At 47.4% G+C, this 19,196-nt stretch overlaps 1 protein-coding gene and 1 pseudogene across 4 annotated transcripts in view; one reads left to right on the forward strand and one right to left on the reverse strand.

Moving 5' to 3' along the window:
• DRC3 (dynein regulatory complex subunit 3) overlaps nt 1-19,196 on the reverse strand; it is a 42,270-nt gene that overhangs the window by 311 nt on the left and 22,763 nt on the right. For all 4 annotated transcript variants that reach the window (XM_015586630.2, XM_025044394.1, XM_015586628.2 and 1 more), the window contains 7 exons: nt 17,658-17,777; nt 16,924-17,036; nt 15,304-15,478; nt 10,699-10,830; nt 8,622-8,692; nt 7,003-7,126; nt 362-493 (listed from right to left, as the gene is read on the reverse strand). In XM_015586630.2, coding sequence (XP_015442116.1) covers nt 362-493; nt 7,003-7,126; nt 8,622-8,692; nt 10,699-10,830; nt 15,304-15,478; nt 16,924-17,036; nt 17,658-17,777 — 867 coding nt within the window. The remainder of the gene's footprint in view (nt 1-361; nt 494-7,002; nt 7,127-8,621; nt 8,693-10,698; nt 10,831-15,303; nt 15,479-16,923; nt 17,037-17,657; nt 17,778-19,196) is intronic.
• On the forward strand, nt 9,251-9,369 carry LOC112477073 (annotated as a pseudogene).

Genomic DNA, 19,196 nt, shown 5'->3' on the forward strand with positions numbered 1-19,196 from the left:
ATCAAAGCCCAATGTTTTTAAGTTAGGTAACTGGTTGATATCATTCACTAAGTCCAGTTTGGGAGAAGGAAAAATAGTTCTTCGAAGTTTGCATATTTACATCTCTCATTTACTTCATAGCTTCCTGGGTTCTGCTTATCTATATATTTGAGGTATGAGTTAGAAAAATGATGAAGCACATGGGTTTTAAAGTCTGACTGAGCAACACGAAGTCTCCAGTGTGGAATTCTGCAATCCTTAAATTTATTTCTTCATTTCTTTTTGCAAATAGTATACACTCCCTAGGGAAGATTTCCACTTTCTCCCTGGCTGGTAGCTAGAGGAATTGGTGCAACCTGCTAGACCAGTTACATTTACTCACCTTGTCCACTAAATGTGTACACCAAGAGTTGATCCTGGTCACCAGCTCATCTTCTCGATTGTCAATCTTCAGGAGGTGGATGTCATGCGATGCCCCAACAGCGTTAACAATTGTGTCTTTGTCCACAAAAAGCTGGTGAGTGAAAGATCAAAGGAGTGAGTGTGTCTCATTATGCCCTGAGCACAAAGTCAGCAAGCAGAAGAGAAAGGACACCTGAGAGCCCCCTGGCTGGTGGAGGCAGTACCAAGCAGGTGGCTGCCCACAGCCCAGTGGAGAGCCCACCTTTTCTCACAGCTTATCTTCCGGTGACAACCCTCCCAGACCTGAGCAATATCAGTGTTATGGAGGAAAGGCCAATCAGGATGTTGACTGTGACCCTAGTTAGGAGTGTCTTTTCTCTAGGGAGAAGGCAGATGGCTGCCTCAGGAGTGACCTCACTCAGGACATCTCTCACAGTGGTTCTCTCTCAGTTGCCCTCAAGACTGACTTTTCTGAATGCCTGCCAGCTGGGTGGGAAGTCTGAAGCTAGCCAAGGGTCTTGAGGCTGCTCTGAGGACAGAGGCCCTGCAAACCAATGGGTGCTCACCCCACATCTATCTACTGCCCTTCACATCAGCCAAATCAAACTTGGATTGCACTTGAGGTCTCCTGCCTTCTCTCATTCCTGACCTTGTTTTCTGCCTTATAAAAAGTTGTTGAAAATGACCACCCTCTACTAGGCCTGGCTGGTTCTAGATGTTCACACTGTGGCTGTTATGTGCCTGGCACAGTTGAAAATCAAGTGGAATCATTTCCCAGAGCAGAGGAAGGCTGCCGAAGCACTTAGCACGTGGTCACTTCTGCTATGAACGGAGGTGCTTTGTAATGCCAAGGACAGCACAGGACCTGAATGTTCTACATTGAAGAGAGGACTGAAAGTGGATGCATACTTGGTCTTTTCCTTTTGTACAGTAGCGGTTAACTTAATGTCTCCAAAATATGTTCTGTGAAATTTTGAGTTGTAAATATTTCTGCAAAAAGAAGAGTATTCTTTGATTGAATATGTTTGGGAAAGTCTGCATACACTATGTCTCTCTTGAATTTCACAGTGCACAAAGCATTTTTTCAGTGATGGCTTTGGAAAGTCCTATGGAAAATAAACCCTTTTAACTTTGTCTCTCTCAGTTTTCCAACTTATTTGGCCACAGACTTTTTAAAAAAATAAATTTATTTATTTAAATTAGTTTCAAGTATACAGCGCATTGGTTAGACATCTATATTGTTCATAAAACGATTCCCCCAATTGCTCCCTCCCTTCCCTGGCCCTCCACGTAGCATCATATTAATGCTAACTGCATTCCCTGTGTCGTGCTCCCCATCCTTGTGCCCAACTATCAACTACTAATTCGTACTTCTTTAATTCTTCACCCCATTCTCCCAGCCCCCCAAACCCCCTCTCCTCTGTCTGTCACCAAATTATCCACTATATTTGTGAATGTTTTTTATTAGTTTGTTCTTTTTGTTCCTTAGATTCCACATATAAATGAAATCATATGGTATTTATCTTTGTCTGACTTATTTCACTCAGCATTGTAACTGCCAATTTGTACTTCTTGATTCCTTCAGATTTTTGTCCAGCCCTCCAACCCCCTCCCGTCTGGCAACCATTAGTTGATTTTCTGCATCTATGAGTTTGTTTCTGTCTTGCTTGTTCAGTAATTTTGTTTTTTAGATTCCACATATAAGTGAAATCACATGGTATTTATCTTTCTCTACCTGATCAATTTCACTTAATACAATACCCTCTAGGTCCATTTATGTTGTCACAAATGGTAAGATTATTTTCTTTTTTATGGCTGAGTAATATTCCATTGTATATATGAACTTCTTTATCCAATCATCCAATGATGGGCATTTAGGTTGCTTCCATATCTTGTCTATTATAAATTGTGCTGCCATGAATATTGGAGTGCATAGATCTTTACGAATTATTGTTTTGTTTTTCTTTGTATAAATACCCAGAAGTGCAATTTGAGTCAAAAGGTATATCCATTTTTAATTTTTTGAGAAACTTCCATACTGTTTTCCATAGCAGCTGTACCAATTTGCAGTCCCACCAACAATGTATGAGGGTTCCCTTTTCTCCACATCCTCACCAACACTTGCTATTTTTTGATTTATTGATAATAGCCCTTCTGACAGGTGTGAGGTAATATCTCATTGTGGTTTTAATTTGCATTTCTCTGATGATTAGCGACCTTGAGCATCTTTTCATGTCTGTCAGCCATCTGTATTTCCTCTTTGGAGAAGTATCTGTTCAGGTCTTCTGCCCATTTTTTAATTGGATTATTTCTTTGTTGTTGAGCATAGACTTCTTTTTAGAGTAACACCCATTACTGTCTTGTGGGATACTGGTTTTCCACAGAATCCCATGTGGAAAAGCTAGGCTAGCCGATGTGAGGAATGGGGCACCTGGGAGCCCGACTAGCATTGTCACTTGGGAGAAATGATTAGAAGTCATTAAGTTCTTTCTCTGTGCATAGAAAGTCCCAGGCTAGACTTTGGGAAGGGTTCAAAGACATGTACAACCTGCCTGCGCGTGAGCCTCAGTCAGCATGCACTGAGTGGTTGTGCCAGCTATTTCAAAAACAGCCACAACCACAACATTAATCCCTCATGAAAAGTTCCTCATTTGTTTTTAATGGTCACATCTGATCTCCTAAGCCGAGCACAGAAATTGTCTCCTTAAAGTTTGGATATGTAGAAGATAGCTTTGGAAGCTGTGGGAAGTGAAGTCTGCTTGGAATGGATGAGGTAAGAATTGGTTATGAAAAACTGACATTTGTAAAATATGAATGAAAGGAATCTGGTTTAAATAAATTATTTTAAAATGCAAGTTTCAAATTGTTTCCAGACTCCAGGTGGCCTAGATTGGTGGCTATGTCAGTGTGCCTTCAAAATAGTTCTTATGGGTATAATCTTATGGGTAGATTATTTTCCCCATAATAATAATAATACTTATAATAATCTACCCATAAGATTTCAGATTCCCCTCCCATTTCTGCAGGTCAAAAGCCCTGAAGTAGAGATGGGTGTGCAGAGTCCTTACGGAGTGGCAGCTACTCCTGGATCTTGAGCCATCCCATCTTGTCTGTGGGCCTTTCGGCTATAAAGACACGTTTCTTTCAAAGAGACTTCTTGGGAGTACTTTTGAGAAGGGCAAAGCTGGTGCCCTCCCCAGGACCACCACGATGCTGATGGCTTGAGGATTTGTTGCCCCAGGCCCAAGTAGGATCAGATCATTCTATCACACCTGTCCTGGGCACCTGATGACACTGCAGTGCCCTCTGCCACAGAGAAATGAGCAGAGAACCTGCCCCACCCAGTCCCTGCTCAGCCAAAGGGTCAGTGACCTGTGCTGCCAGCCCTACTGCCAAGGGGGAGCCTTTAGGTCCCAGCCAGAATCTTGTCACAGCCACCCTATCCAGGGACTGATGACCTGGGTCACACCCACTGTCACTTAGCAGACTCTTTGGGGACTCACAGGTCCACTGGCCTGAACACCAGCCCTGCCCTTGCAGCTGGATGCCCACATGGGTGTTCAGAGCACCCAGGGATCATGTCTGGCCTCCTGCTGCCTCCTAAATGTGGCAGTGGCTCATTATAGCATGAGGCTGTGCTCTCAGCCCTGGTGGAGGAAAGCAGTAGTATGCTGCTGCCCCACTGACTTTGCCATGGGTAGCTGTGCCTGCCAGCTCCACTCAGGCCTTCCCTCATTGCCAGCTCCAAGCTCTCCTTGAGCATGTGTGTTCTGCTTTTCCTTCCAAAGTGGTGAAAGATTTTTTAAATACCGATTTGGCCCTAAATATGCATGAGTTGGTCACAATCATGCAGTTGCATGAGTTTTAAAGAAACAACCTCATCAGTGTGACTCTTTATCATGATATGCTCATTGATAATTATGAAACAGAAGCCATATTTTTTTACCAAAGTTCTCTCATTCAAACATCCTTATCTTGCTACGGGCTCAGTAGACATTTTGACAAAGGCTTTGAGTCAAACTGTGTTCGAATCACAACTCTACTGCTTACAGACTATGTATCTTAGGCAGGTTACTCTCATCTCTGTGCCTCAGTTTCCTCATCTGTAAAAGGGAGCCATAATGTACTTATTTTACTGTTTTCATATGGAGATTAAAAGAGCAAATATGTGTCCAGTGCTTCTCAGACAGCTGGCTTGGGAGGCCCTCAGGAACTCTTAGCTATTTGTGTTTTTATTACATTTTACAGTCAGAGCATGCTTTTCTACCCCTGAGAACAATATGCCACATTTTGTTGTTTAACTCTAAGGAGACATAAGCAACAGTGTAAGATCCTGGCAATGTCTTTTACTGCAACCACATACTTTCCCGAAAGGACAAAGCCTCACACAGGCCCACAGAGAGAAGGGCATCCAGTGGGCCCTGCTGGCTGCCCCTTAATGGGCCTTGAGAGTGGCAGGTAATATCAACCCTGCCAGGGAGTCCAAGGAGCCCCTTAGCTCAGAAGCAGAGCCCCATTACCCTAATGCCTGGAGCCTTGGGCAAACCTATAACCCCAAATTGTAGTCCACAGTGGGGGCACAATGCCAACTCTGCAGGGGACAGCCCAGGCTCTGCATCTCTCAGACTAGTCTGATTCCAGACTCTGGTCCTCACAAGCTGTGTCATCCTGGGCACTTTACCAATTTTTTCTGAGACCCAGTTGTACCCAATTTTCCCATCTGTAAACTGGGGATGATAATGGTGCTGCCTTTATAGGGGCCTTTGGTGAGAAAATGAGATCATGTATGAGTACCAGGCAGCAATGCCTGGACAGTGTGAACCCTCAATGAGCAGAGCTCTGTGTTGCCAGCCAGCTGTAGTCAGCTCCCACCTAGGCAGCAGGTGCTGAGTGTTCCTGGAGCCACAGAAACAGGTGTCAGATGGTGCCAGGCAGAGCCATCCTGACAGGAGACGGCCGACCACTGAAAGAACCAAACCAGCCTGCTTATCTACCATTGACCTTCGGGCCATCTTTTTCTGTGTGTCATAGTCATTAGGGAGCATGTTTTAGTTCTGTATCTGCTGAATGTCACAGACCTGGAAGCTGTGCCATGAGGGAACTCTATCTACCTCTTGATGGTCCATCTGGGGGGTTCCAGATGGGGCTCTTGGGGGCAGCCTTACTTCAGGGCTGGGGAAGATGGCAGCTCCCTGTGTACGAACAACAGCAGCATTTAGCGGGTGTTTAGGGGAGGAAGGCTGGTGACACAGTGGCCCTACCTCCATGCTGCTGTTTTGGGTGTCTATCAGCCCAGACAGAGGCTATGTGAGTTGGGGACTGCTGGTCTCAGGAACATAACAGCGGAACTTCTGGTACCTCGGCTGTGCCGTGAACCGTTGCCAGCACTGGGGAGGTATGTGGTGCTGAAGTGGCCATTCCCCGCTTCCCTTTACGTAGTGTGAATAGTCACATAGCCAAAGCAATTGTAAACAGCTTGAAATTGTGATAAAGGCTCTGACGATGACAAATTAAGTGTGTGATGGACAGGTTTTTCAGGAAGGTGATGAGGGAGGGCCTCTCTAAGAGCTGACATTTGAACTGAGATCTGAATGACATGGACAAGCCAGACACATGGAGACCAGAGGGAAGAACATGTCTGTGAGGAGGAATAGCAACACAAAGGAGCAAGCCCGGGAGACTGGGGAATGGCTCAGATGCTGGGGGCAAAGGGAGGAGTTCATTGGGGTAGCAGGCCAGGCATGAAGGTCTGGAGGATTAGGGTGAAGAGCTTCCTCAAAGAGTCATGGGAAGCCATTAGAGGGTATTGTGCAAAAACACAAAATGCTGTGGTTTGGGTTTTCAGAGGATCGCTCTGACTGCCACCTGTAGGAAAGCAGTAAGGAGACCAGTGGTCCAGGCAAAGGGCAATGACGTCTTAACTTGGTGGTAACATCGCGATGGAGAGAAATTGAGAAACTGCTACCGGAATGAATGATGAAGGAATGAAATGCTCTTGACAAGAAAACATCTGGGCCTGGGCCCTCCCGTCGTTGCCTGTGCCTCTTCCCAGAGACATAACACATACTGCTACTGGACACCAATGCAGGACCCAGAGACCCAGGCACCCATGCTGACCCTGCTGATCCATGACCATTTATCACTGGGTGCTCTGGTGGAAAATGAGAGACAGTATCATGCTGGATCAGAAATGGTGCTTGGTTTCCAAACCCCAGCAGTGCTTCTCATCATAGAGACTTGAGAGTTAAGAAGACCTTTGGAGAAATCCCAGACCTTAGCTCTATTTGTAACTGCCTCTCTTAGAAAGTTCCAGAAGCCCCACAGAAATGAGTTTTTGGAAAGCAACCTGTTGGTAAGTTAAAACTACCTAATTATCAGGAGCTCCTCTTTAGTTGGGCTCTACCGAATCCCCAACCAGGTACTTTGTTAGCCCATTTCATCTGCCAACCACCCTGCAAAGGGGGCTATTTTCCCTTTTTGCAAATGAGGAAACTGAGGCCCTGGGAGGTTTTAAGGCTTACTGGAGCCACAGAGCTTGGCTGGACTGTGTCTGCCAGGCGCCAGTATCCACTGGGCCCGCCACTCCCGACCATGCTCCCAGCCCCATCCCACCACACTCACCGCCCGTACGTCCTCAGGCAGGTCCTCATCCAGCTCACCCTTGACTATCTTTTCAAGGGTATTGATGGAGATCTCCAGGAGCTTCTCGTGGTGGTGGGTCTCCAGGTCCCGACACTGAGCCATTGTGCAGCCACAAGTTAAGCAAAGGCCAAAGGTGGAGCCGGCTCAACATGTCCCTGACCTGTGGGCTGGGACCTCGGCAAGAGCTCAGAGGGCCAGGCCATTGCTGCTAGATGAGAGAACAGACTCTTAAGGACCAAAAGGCAAACTCTGAGGAGCCCCTTCATAGCCATCTACCTGTGTGCACCAAACCCCAGGGCCATCCTGGCTCCCCCTGGTCATCATTGGCTCTTGGCACTGGGCTTTCCATGTGTCCCTCCATCCTCTACTTCTCTCCATCCCACCACCTCCTGACTTGACTGTAGACTAAGACCTGGTCTCCTACTCTAGCCGTTTCTCCCCACAGCAGCTAGAGTGTGCTATAAAGATGTAGGTGAACAGGACACCATTCTCCTGTGCTTACAGCACTCCAGGAGCTTCCCGCTCTCTATTGTGGCCTAAGGGCCTCCTCTTGGCTCAGAATTCTCTGGCTCTTCTCAGGACCTTTGCATGGGCTGTCTCCTCTGCCTGTCATCCCCACCTTTCCACCTGGTCCCTCTGGCTCACTCTCAGATCGTCACTTAGTGGGCCTTTCCTCAAAGAGGCTCCAAGCCCTGGTCTCTTGGTTTGCTGCTTTTCACTGTCTCCATCACTTCTGTCTCCTGTGGGACTGTGGGCTCAGGAAGGCAGGACCAGGGATCATTTCTGGAGCACAGTTTGCCCCACACAGCAGGGCCCTGAGTTCATATGGCAGAAGGGTTGATTATGCCCCAAATGTTGGCTCCTAACCTGCTGAGCTCATTATGAATAATTTGTCAGTGTCTTCAACTGGAAGTTGCCTCCCCCACATGTATACCTGTGGGGCAGTGGAGATTCTGGGGTGTTGTCTCCCATTGAGTGTCATTCATTTGAGAAAAAACTTGCCAGGATTTCTACTGCAAACAATGCCTTCCTTTCCCCAGCATGGCAACCCTGCAGGGGTTACTCAGACAAGCTGTCATTGTTCTGAGGGTGGGGAAACTCTCAGACCTGGGGGCACATTCTTTGAGTCAAAGTGGTTGCCAAATCTCCATCCTTTGAAGGTGATCTTTTTTCCTTGGTGAAAAAAATGGAGGTTTTACATTTCTCTAATTTCCAAGGTGGAGATTCCCACTCAATAGGATCTTGTGATGAATTTAATATCATCTTGGCAGAGGTATAGATCTTCCTGTAAATCAAACGGGCATAGATATTTCTGATAAAAAGCAAAGTGCTGACTTTTTACTATCTCTGCCAATATGTTTAGGGCACTGGTGGCAGTGGAGGGGGCAGATGTTTGACTTCTCAGGTGGCCAAGGGGATCCCACTTATTTGCATTCTGCTTAGTCTGTAAAGAAGCATTACCTTTCCTTGCCTTGTGTTAAAAATGTAGGCACCTCTCCCCTACCTCTCCTGGAGGCACGGGGAGCAGTGGTATTGGCCAGGATAACCCCACGGGCCCAGTAGCACTTCCCCATGGAAGGTCACCAAGGAAAGGATATAGGCTTTGCACATTTTCAATAAAGAATCCCACCAAATCAATGATGTTCCTTTCAAACAAGTTTATAGTCTCCTAGAAATGATAAGGAACAGTTAACATGCACATTTAGACACGAACTTGACAGGTCTAGCCTCAGAGCAAAAGACGCATCTTAGAACTTAGCCAATACCTCCTCTAATCACAGAACTTCAGGGTAAAGACCAACTACTTTGGCTTTCCCAGTAGATGTCTGTGAACTGATCCTACTTCTTCCTTCTGACCTCTATCCCACAGCTCCATTACTCTCTGACCATTTCAACTCACCACCCCCTAAATATTTAATGCAGTGCTTTCTCCAGGCCTGTGCCCGTTTTCCCTTGGCCCGGAACACATGTCCTGGTCTTACACCCCTGCACACATATACACAGAGCTACTTCCCTTCTTTTGGGCTTCTCAGTGGCATCTATCACCTCCAGAGAATACAGGGACATCGTCATTATGAGCCAGAATGCCTGGGTCAGTGTCCTAGCTCCACCACTGTGTGTAACTCTGGGAATGTTTTTTAACCTTCCTGGGCCTCAACTGCCTCATCTATGAAATGAGTTTCCTTCATAATATCTGTCTCATGGAGTTGTGGTAAAGCTTAAATGGGTCCATGGCCATGCCACCCTGAAAGTGCCCAATTTCGTCTGATCTCGGAAGCTAAGCAGGATCGGGCTTGGTTAGTACTTGGATGGGAGACCACCTAGGAACACCAGGTGCTGTAGGCGTAAAATAAATACATACATACATACATACATACATACATACATACATAAAAACATAAATAAATAAGAACAAGAAGACCACTTAATTTGAATTCGAGAATTCCAGTTCTGGTTGTGCCTTGTGTGACTTTCCCACACAAAATGCTATGCCTGTCAGAGAGAAAACCCTCAATAATGCTGGCTGTTACCCTAGACGTCTCACTAACTGTGCCCTGCAGGCACTCCTGCATTGCTGCATCCCAGTGCCTTAGCAAGGCACCCAGGGCCTAATGCGACTTGATGTTGATTGAGGGAACAATGGAGGATGCATGGTGAAGCCAGCTACCCTACGAGCCCCAGTACAATCCACCACAGACTACAGAACTGCAGGGTGGGCTGATGATGCAGGGAAACTACATGAGCCTGGAGATGGTCTATGGGCTGAGCCAATTATACATGTTCCAAATGTGCGTAAACACTATTGTAATGAATAAAACTAAGGTCACTGAAAAGCACAACTACATTTATAGCCTTTTGGCTACTGTGCATGGGTCCCAGGGAATTTGGAGATTTTGAAAAGGGGATCTGCTAGAAAAGGTTGCAAGCCACTGCCTAAGCCTCCCCTGAGGCTCGCATGCTGCTTTCTGCAGTGCTTGAGCATTCCCCAGCGGGGCATGAGCATCTGCTATGTGATGTGATGGGGAAATCTATCCTGTGTCTGAGATGTCACTTGACACGTGAGGAATTGATCAGCTGCTATCTCTTGGCCTAGCCATGGCAGCATCCAATGAGGTTTGATTCATCACAGCACTCTAGACTCCCCGCCTCAGCTGCCTTGTGAACACACCAGTCACTCTGGCCCCTAAGGAATTTTAGATAGCAGTGCTTTTCTTTCTCACTACTTAGTGCTAAATTGCAGGCTCCTTGCATCTCCCTGACATGCAGCAACTACAGGCTGAGATGCGGAAGAGCCTTTGTTTCGTACTCGAGTGCGGTTTTACTTCATTTTTTGAGCAGCCAGGTCTAATAAAAATCCTCTCTCTGCTGAGGCTCTGGGCATTTCCAGGATCGGGGGCGGGGTGGGGAAACACTCCAGAGGAGGAATGAGCTCACCTCCCATGCTGCATAAGAATTACTTGCAATGTAAATGATTGAAATGTATTAAAAGCAAGCAAAGGACTGATGAGGAAAACATCAGTCTGACATGCTGAATCGCACTGGATGTTTCCAGCAGACGAATGCCTGGGAAGGCTCCAGCTGGAGTGTGGTTTTTTAGTTGCATCACCAGCTTCTTGTAAATGAGGCTAGCAGAGCACGGTCATGTCACATCTGTGCCCAGGGGCCCGGTCTCACCTCGAGCTGCTCTACCAACTGCATCTCCAGCGTCATGAGCCCGTTGTACAGCTCAGTGATGTCCTCACTGTATTCCACTATCTTCATCTCAACGTTGGTCAGTTCAGACTCATCACGTATAGCACTTAAACTCTGGAAACAAAAGCCTGGGCTTTAGAAATCTATAAGTAATTGTAATTAGTTCATGACAGGTGGCAATTGGTCTTGTGGGTAAGAATTTGGGACTCTGGGTTCAGTCTGCTCAAGAGTTAGCTTTGCCACTTGCCAGCTCTGTGAGCTTGTAGAAGCTAATTATCCTCTCCATGTCTGGAGGCTGTTAGGGCAGATGCTAGCACTAGCTAGCATGAGCTTAATCCATGTTAACTTTGGTTTTTGTTTGAGGTGGCTGATGGGAAGGAACTATGGCTTCAGCGTCAAGTGGACCTGAATTTGAATCTTCTCTGTGTTACTTATTAGCTGTCTGACCTTGAGTGAGTCACTTCCATTCTATAAGCTTCAGTTTCCTCATGTAAATGGAGAGAGAATCTGTGCTTCACAAGGTCCTAGGAATTAGGCAGTGTATGTGAGGTCTTGGCTCACAGTGGGGGCTTGACTAATGGAGACTCAATAAAGAGCCTACAGCAGGCACACGTAGGAAGAGACACTGGAAAAATAAGACAGTCTTTGAGGAAACCGGTAAGACCCACACAGAACCCTCGTGAGAAAGTGGGTGTTAGTAGTAAACAGAGCTGGAGCATTTGGAATGAGAGGGTGTTCTCGGGCTAGAGAGCACCCTGGGGGCTGAGTGGGGCACTGAATACCAGGGGTTCACTAACAAAAGACCTAGAGAATTGGCCACTGGATATAATGTAAACTTGTTTCTGTTGATATTTGGTGTTTCTTGCGAAGGACGAGTAACTGGATACGATTCAGGGGGGCGAATGACATTTATAATAATGGCTACTTTGTCTGGAGAAAAATCAGATTCAATTCTTACCTCAAGCCTTACACGAAAACAAATTCCTGTCAGTATGAAGATTTAAATGTAAAAAATAAAGGCATACAAGTATTAGAAGAAAAAAATGAAGGATTTTTAATAAATAATCTTAGAGTGGAGAAGTTATTTTTAAGTATAACCAGAAGAAAAGACTGATCAATTCTACCACATAAAAAATTCTAATACTCTGAATGATAAAAACATCACAGACAAAATAACATAACAAACTGGGAAAAATATTTGTAATTTATTTCACTGACATAAGGCCAATTTCTGAATCTATAAAATGTTCCTACAAAGTAATAATTTTTATGAGAGAGAGAGAGCGTAACACCAAATAAAAAATGGGTAAGGACATATTATAAGAACAAATAGTTCACAGAATAAATAGATGTTTGTAAAACATGTGATGCTCACCCTCCTTTAAGAGAAAATAACAAATTAGCAAAATTGAGAAAGCTTGCTAACACTGTCCGGACAGGGGAACCAGCAGGGCTGCAAAAGGTTCAGCCTCTGTGGAGTGCAGTTGGACAAAAACTAGTAAAAGTAGCAATGCACAGTGCCACCTCTAGAACTTCATCCTACAGATCACACTTGCGCCAAGTTATTCATTGCAACACTGTTTGAAAGAGCGAGAAACTGGAAAAAAAATGTCCATCAACAAGGATGGGTTTAATAGATTATGGCTCATCCATGCAATGAGCTATTCTACAACTATTAAAAACATGAAGCAACTCAAGTTTTAGAAGGATTGCTGAACTGCACAAGTAGCAAATTGTAGAACAATGCATGTTATACTTGCATCATATACACACATGTGCACACACATGCACACAGACACAAACACATGCACACAGGTACATGCATGAGCACACATGCATGCATATGTTCACACTCACATGCATGCACGTGCACAGAGACACAAACACATATAGCGTATGTACACATGTATATACACATGACTAACACATGCCAATGACACACATGTGCACACATGGGTTGGAGGCAGACTATACTCCCCTGTATACATTTTTCATTCTGTATCTGTGCTCACATTTGTATTACCTATCCACTACTAGTCACTATGGTCACTAGAGTAACTATGACTACATATGAAGAGGAATTTGTACTCAAAAGGTTAATCAGCTCTTTGCTCTGCTTCTACAGATATGCTTGCTGCATAGGCCATACTCAAAATTAACTAATGACTCATCCTCCCTTTTGCTTGTTTTGTCTAAGCAACAAATGTAACTGCCTATACCCCACAGCAACTACTGCGCTTTGTAACTGTCTGAGGACAAATTAACCAATCAGTGCATGCCAAATAAGTTCTATATAAGCAAAGCTGCATCTGAGCTCAGGGCCCAGATCTTCAGAGTGCTAGGTCCTCTGGGACTGCCAGCCTAATAAACCTGAGTTCTCCAACTCTCCGAGTGCTGCTTAGTTTCTTGCAGGTCTGATTTTTGCAACTTTTCTGCAACACACATAGACTATCATCTTCATTTCATTGAGGAAATGGAGGCCAGGAGAGGATCACCAGCGCGGAGTCCGCCTGAACCACCCCTGCTGGACACTGGAAAGGAGTGTTGTGTAAGCCTGGGTCTAGTTGGGGTGGTGAGAGGAGTGCAAGACAAGCTCACAGAAACATCCTGTGAGGAAAAGGAACTGGGGCCTACAGCCCGTGGAGTTTGTGAACTTTTCCAAGACAAGTGGACTCAACTTGGTTGAACATTAGAGGCACCTAGGCACACTGGAAAATCCCAGTGGGTGCATCCCAAGAAAGACTTTGAGGGTGCCACCATGCAGACCAGGGCCTCATGAAGTCAGAGGAGCTGGCCTGGTCTAAAGATCTGAGCTCAAGGAGCAGCCTGTTAGGGGGTTGGGCTTGGTGCCAGCAGGAGTGCAACACTGGTTGTGGCCTGGCCCATGTTCTGCTTCTTTAGGGGGATTTGTTGCTGAGGGGCCTGGGCCCCAGCCTGGGGCTTCAGGAGGAGCCAGTTGGCTGACATCCAGTTTTCCCAAATCCAGTGGCTACAGGGACTAGATGAGGAATGTCATGGAGGATGTGCCAGACAGGGCCTGGGGGACTTGAGACGTGGTCTGTCCAGAGGGCACAATCGATCCTCAGGCCCTAATGACAACTGCCTCCAGAGAAGCTAGCAACCACAATTCTTCTGTGAAATCTTCCTGTTTTTAATGTCAACAGGATATTCAAAATGTTTTAAAACCCTCTGCAGGCCAAACAAAATATGTATGTGTACCAAATGTATTCATCTGCTGACAAGTTTTAACTTCTGGTTGAATGCATAACACCCCTCCCCATAACCTAGGTCCCATTGACAAGGCTAATGGGATACGTGGGTGGAGAGAATGGGGCATGCAGAGTGGGAGGGCCGGGAAGCATACTGGGGCCTATCACCAACCCTATTATATCTGAATTTGCATCATCAAGGGATTTTCTACTTTAGAGTTCTCAGCCAGGAGTGGCTTTATGGGCCCCTGATGCAGCAGGCAAGTGTTCACAAACTTGGTGTGTGTAAACAGTTTTTTTTTCCCCCTCTTTAATTCTCTCCCCTTTCCATCCCTGACCTATGGATGTTGCCATTTCCCCTTAAGAAATGGATCTCTAAAGGCAGGTCGTCTCCTCCCACACGCCTGTGGCATGCGCCCAGGGGCCCTGGCGCACCGCCCGGGGCCTTGCATACTTGGGGTATGATCCGTGGCTCCACCTGGGGTGCAAACCCAGGACCTTCTGCATGTAAAGCAGATGTGCTAACCACTACATTATGGAGCCACCACTGAACAGTTTTTTGAGGAGAAAGAAAGTCCATTGCTTTCCTTAGAGTCTCAGAAGTTCTATGACTTAGAACAGGTTAGGGATTGGCCTTGCAAAGTAATGCTAACTAAAGAAACAATGCCCATCAAGTACACATGGCCCCTGCTTGGGCTGGGCTGAGTGGCCTGGGTCAGGCAGGTCCCATATGCCTGTGAACCACCTTTCTTTCCTCTATCACCCCTGGAAAACTCTTCTGTGTCCTGTAAGCCTCAGCCCAAGTTAAGGTGCCTCTGGAAACTCCCAATGCTTCCTGGCTTCCCTCCAGGTTGGTGCTGACCACTCTGAGAATCTGACCACTCTGGGAGGGCCTGGGTCTATGCCCCTCACCAGATGGGGGCTGTCTCAGGGCAGAAGCCATGTCCAGCACAGAGCCAGGCACAGAGCGGGGCTCAGAAAATTTTGCTAAATAAACAAATGAACAAAAAGGAAGGTTTTTTTTTTCCTTTCATTTTTTCATATGGTCATTATCATCACCATAATAGTAGTGATAATAAAAACACCATTTAAATAGTAATGATGATGGTACCTTGAACCTCAGGGGTGTTTTAGGTGAAAGAAACCCACAGGCCCCATGGCTCAGCCTTGGCCAGCAGAGGAGCTGTGGTTGGTAGTGTCAGTGGAATCTTGGCTCAGACAGTGAGCTGGGTTAGCTCTGGCAAATGCGAACAAGGATCATGGGCCTCAGGGGTCGTCAGATGTACAGGGGCTACTGCCTGTCCATTGGGTCCAGGCCCCCAATTGCATGGACACCTGCAGCAGGAGGCAGGAAGAGAACAGGGAGGGTGGGGCCTACCAGCAAGTGCTTCTCCTCAAACTTGGCAATCCTCTGTTTTCCCTGCTCCTGGTTTTCCTGGATGGCCTCGTGGACACATTCATTGAAGGTTTCAAGCTCTGCTTTCCGCTTTTCATGCTGTTTCAGTCCATACTCAAAAATGTTCAGGCAAATGATGACAAATTTGTCCTTGTAGGTGAGTGGCTGTTAAGGAAGCTTGAGGTTGTTTTAGGTGCAGGACTTGGTGTTGGTAGAGCCAGGAGTTGATATTTGGAGGATAAGGTGATGGTTGGAGAATCTTTACCCCTGGCCTGAGGGATTCAGACACAGGACCTACGTGAGGGAAGAAGCTAGGGGGCTACAGGAGGAGACTACGGAGCAGAGGAGACACATGCTAAGAGACTCCTGAGGGACCTGGATGGGATAGGGAGGGGCTGGGAGTCCGGGGAAGCCTGCTTGGCCTGGGAGCGAGGCAATGTGTATTTTTGTTTCTGTTGTGTTATATAGATGGCACCTTTGTTGAGGGTCTGTCTTCAGGTGCTGCAAGTGTGCTGAGGGAAACTGCAATGGTCGGGGGGTTGAGGGGGCGGGGACCATGGGCTGGAAGCAGAGAGATCTAGGTTCAAGCCCTGGCTCTGCTACTGCTTCTCCCTGGCAAGCTGCTTCCCCTTTCTGGGCCTCAGGTTCCTCACCTGCATGTCAGGGCACGACAGAGCCGGCTACATGGAATCCTTAGGAGGATCTTAAAGTCAGGCAGGTGCTAGAGCCTTGATGTAAGCCCAGGTCACCCATCTGGTAGGTGGCAGAGCCAGGAGGGAGTCCATCTGTCTGGCCCAGAGTCCTGCTCTTCACCTTTTGCTCGGTCAGCCCCACACTCTTACCACCCCCTCCCCCACTTCTTTCAGAATGTTGGGGTTTTAAAAGTGATTTTTTTTTTCTCTACTCAGAGTTGGAGTCTCCACAGACCCACTCTGTGACTCATTGACTCATCTTAGCACCTTCAGACCAGGAACCCCTTGATTCTATCCTGAGTCCCTAGGCTTACAGTTTAAGCCAACTGATTGGCCATCCTGGCCACAGCCTTGATGATAACTGTCAGTCACATCCTGTTGGCTCTGGCCACCTGGGGGAAAAGTACACGCTCTTAACCCTATAGACTAGGGTTCAAATCCCAGCTTGAAACTGTGTGACCTTGGACAAGTCAACCTCTCTAAGGTGAGCTTCCCCAACTATAAAATGGGATTAATAGCAGCACTCATCTAGTGGAGTGGTTGAGAAAATTATCAATACAGTACACAAAGCATACAGTAGGAACTAGTAAATATGGTAAGGAAAGTTAGTGCCACATGTCAAATTTCCATCTCTGACAACCTGTCTTGTCAAGCATACAGACATAGGCCATGCTGACCAGACCCTCAGTGTGTTCCCTGAAATCCAGACAGCATTCCCTGTACAGTTTAGCTGATCTGGCTCTGTACTGCCTCTTGGGCACATTGCTCTGAGTGGAGGTTTTATCTTCCAGGGTCTCAAAGAGAGATAGGGAAACTGAGGCCCAGAGTGGAAAGGAACTAACCCCAGGCAGGCTGGTGGCATAGGGCCTAGGCTCTGCCAGAGAAAACAGTTATGAACTTGGAAGGATATGCCTCAAGAAGCTCACCAACGCTGGGCAGGCAGGCCAGCTTGTTGCCCTCCACATCCTCGGTGTACATGCTGTCAAACAGGAAGGAGCCATTCAGATGCTCAACAAATGCAGCCTGTGGTCAGAAACACAACCAAGCTTGGGTGACTGATTAGCCGCACAGGCTTTACGCTGGGCACTGGGGCTGGTGGATGCTTGGCCCTCCAAGGAAGGCAAGGAAGGGAAGGGCATGCTGAGCTAAGGGTAGGTACATGTGGAGGTCCAGAGGCATAAAACTGAAAGCTGCACATGGCTTGTTCTGGCTGGAGGGAAGGATGGTGACTGTGGGGAGAAGGCCGGCAGGGGCTCAGCTGTGAATCTAGGGGCATGCTGAACAGGGACTTGAACCTTCCTGGCTGCCCACGGGGCACTGTCAGATTGTTTCAGCACAATCTTGCCGGCCCTGTTGGGGAGATAAGGTAGGTGAGGTCTGGGCCTAAGGTGGAGCTGGCCCTGAGGGCAGGTGGCAGGCAGAGTGAGGTAGTGACAGGGCACCAAGCCCTGTGGATGGAACACGATTTACATGCTCCATCAGAGCTAGATACTGCTGCGCAGCATCTGTCTTCAATTAAAAAAATGGGTTTTCAGGGCCTGGGCCCTGCAGACCTTTATTGAACTAGACTGATGCCCTGTGGCCAGCATCCTGGAGCCAGGGCAGAAAGAAGTGAGGAGTAGGGCTCCTCTGGGCCAAGTGTACCTTGTGGTCCTCCAGCTTCTTCTGCCAGGACTGCTCATCCTCCAGCCGGGTCCGAATCAAGTTCTCCCGGTGCTTCAGCTCATCAATACTGTACTGGTGCTTAATCTCCGCTTGCTCTTTCTGACCAGAGAACGAGAAAATGTTACCAGGGGATGCTTGGTCCCTTTGAGGCACACTGGCCTCTGCCATCCTGTGGGCCTCCTACATGTGGGCAGGGGTGTCATGAGAATGCCTTGTTGTCTCATAGCCCTTTTCAAGCATTCTGAGTCTAAGAGAAATTAGGGAAGGACCCAGAGGGGTGCGGTAGGCAGCACAGGATCACTGGCCCTCCACAGCCCTCTACAGCAAGTGTTCTGGCTCTCTTTTAGGGATGCATGAGTGAGAAGTAAAATGAAAAACTCAAGTCACAGCTTGGTCACAAGAGTTTTGGCCCTTGGCTCTGTCCCCTGCCATCTCTTGGTTCTCCTCACCCATCTGGCTCATTCCCCTATGGCCACCAGAAATGCTGGTGTCCCTAGGGCTTGGTGCTCACCCTTTTGGGCTCACTCTACACACCCCAGGTGATCTCACCTGTGCTAAGTCTTCAAGTACAAGATCCTTCATCCTCTGACAATACTCAGGTCTCTACCTCCAGCTCAGACGCCACCTCTGAGCACCAGACCTGTTACTAATGACCTCATGTCTCCTGGTTGCCTCAAGAACACTGCCAACTCACCCTGTCCAAAATGGACCTCTGTCTTCCCAGAGTCCTGTCAAGGTGAGTGACCCTCCACCCCAGCCAGCCAGCACCCAAGCCGGAGACCCAGGAGTATCCTGGACCCTCCCCACCCCCTCAGACCCAGGCCTGTGCCCAAGTCTGTCCATGCTACCTCCTGACTGCCTGTCACATCTGCCCACCCCTCACCAGCAAGCAGCCAGAGCAACCTGTTAAATGCATACCTGATCTTGCAGCCCCTTACTTACCTTGTATGGTTTCCTCTTGGGTGTAGAGTAATAACAAGCTCCTGCTGTGGCCTGCAATGCCCTACCTGCCTCCTCCACTCTCTCTCACCAGCTCTCTGAGCTCCAGCCACTCACCTGCTCATCATGCTGCCTCCTAACCCAGGGCCTCTGCACGTGCTCAGCCTTCTGCCTTCACCCAGTCAACCCTTGCCCATCCTGTAGATAGATCCCTGCTCAAACTCACTTCCTTGAGGAAGCTACCTCATAACCACCAAACCCCATCCTGTACATCTATCTCAGCCCATGTCCTTCCCTCCTGGCATTTTTACATATCTATGAAAAGATCTAATTGTGTGTTGACTGCACAAAGGAAGGCAGGGGCTTCCCCAGAGTCTGTACAATTCCAGAGCCTGAGCTTGCCTTCCACTGTCCTGTGCTGTCTGAGGTCCATCCCAGTCTCCTCCTGAACACGATGTCAGTACACGTCAGTGTAGTTTTATGCCTTAACAGGGGCTTTGGCTGCAAACAGCTTATATTGTACAGAGTTGAAATCCTTCTAAAGATCTCTTGCTATTCATTGAGCTGTACACTTACATT

Source organism: Pteropus alecto, unplaced genomic scaffold, assembly GCF_000325575.1.
Source record: "Pteropus alecto unplaced genomic scaffold, ASM32557v1 scaffold52, whole genome shotgun sequence".
Lineage (NCBI taxonomy): Eukaryota > Metazoa > Chordata > Mammalia > Chiroptera > Pteropodidae > Pteropus > Pteropus alecto.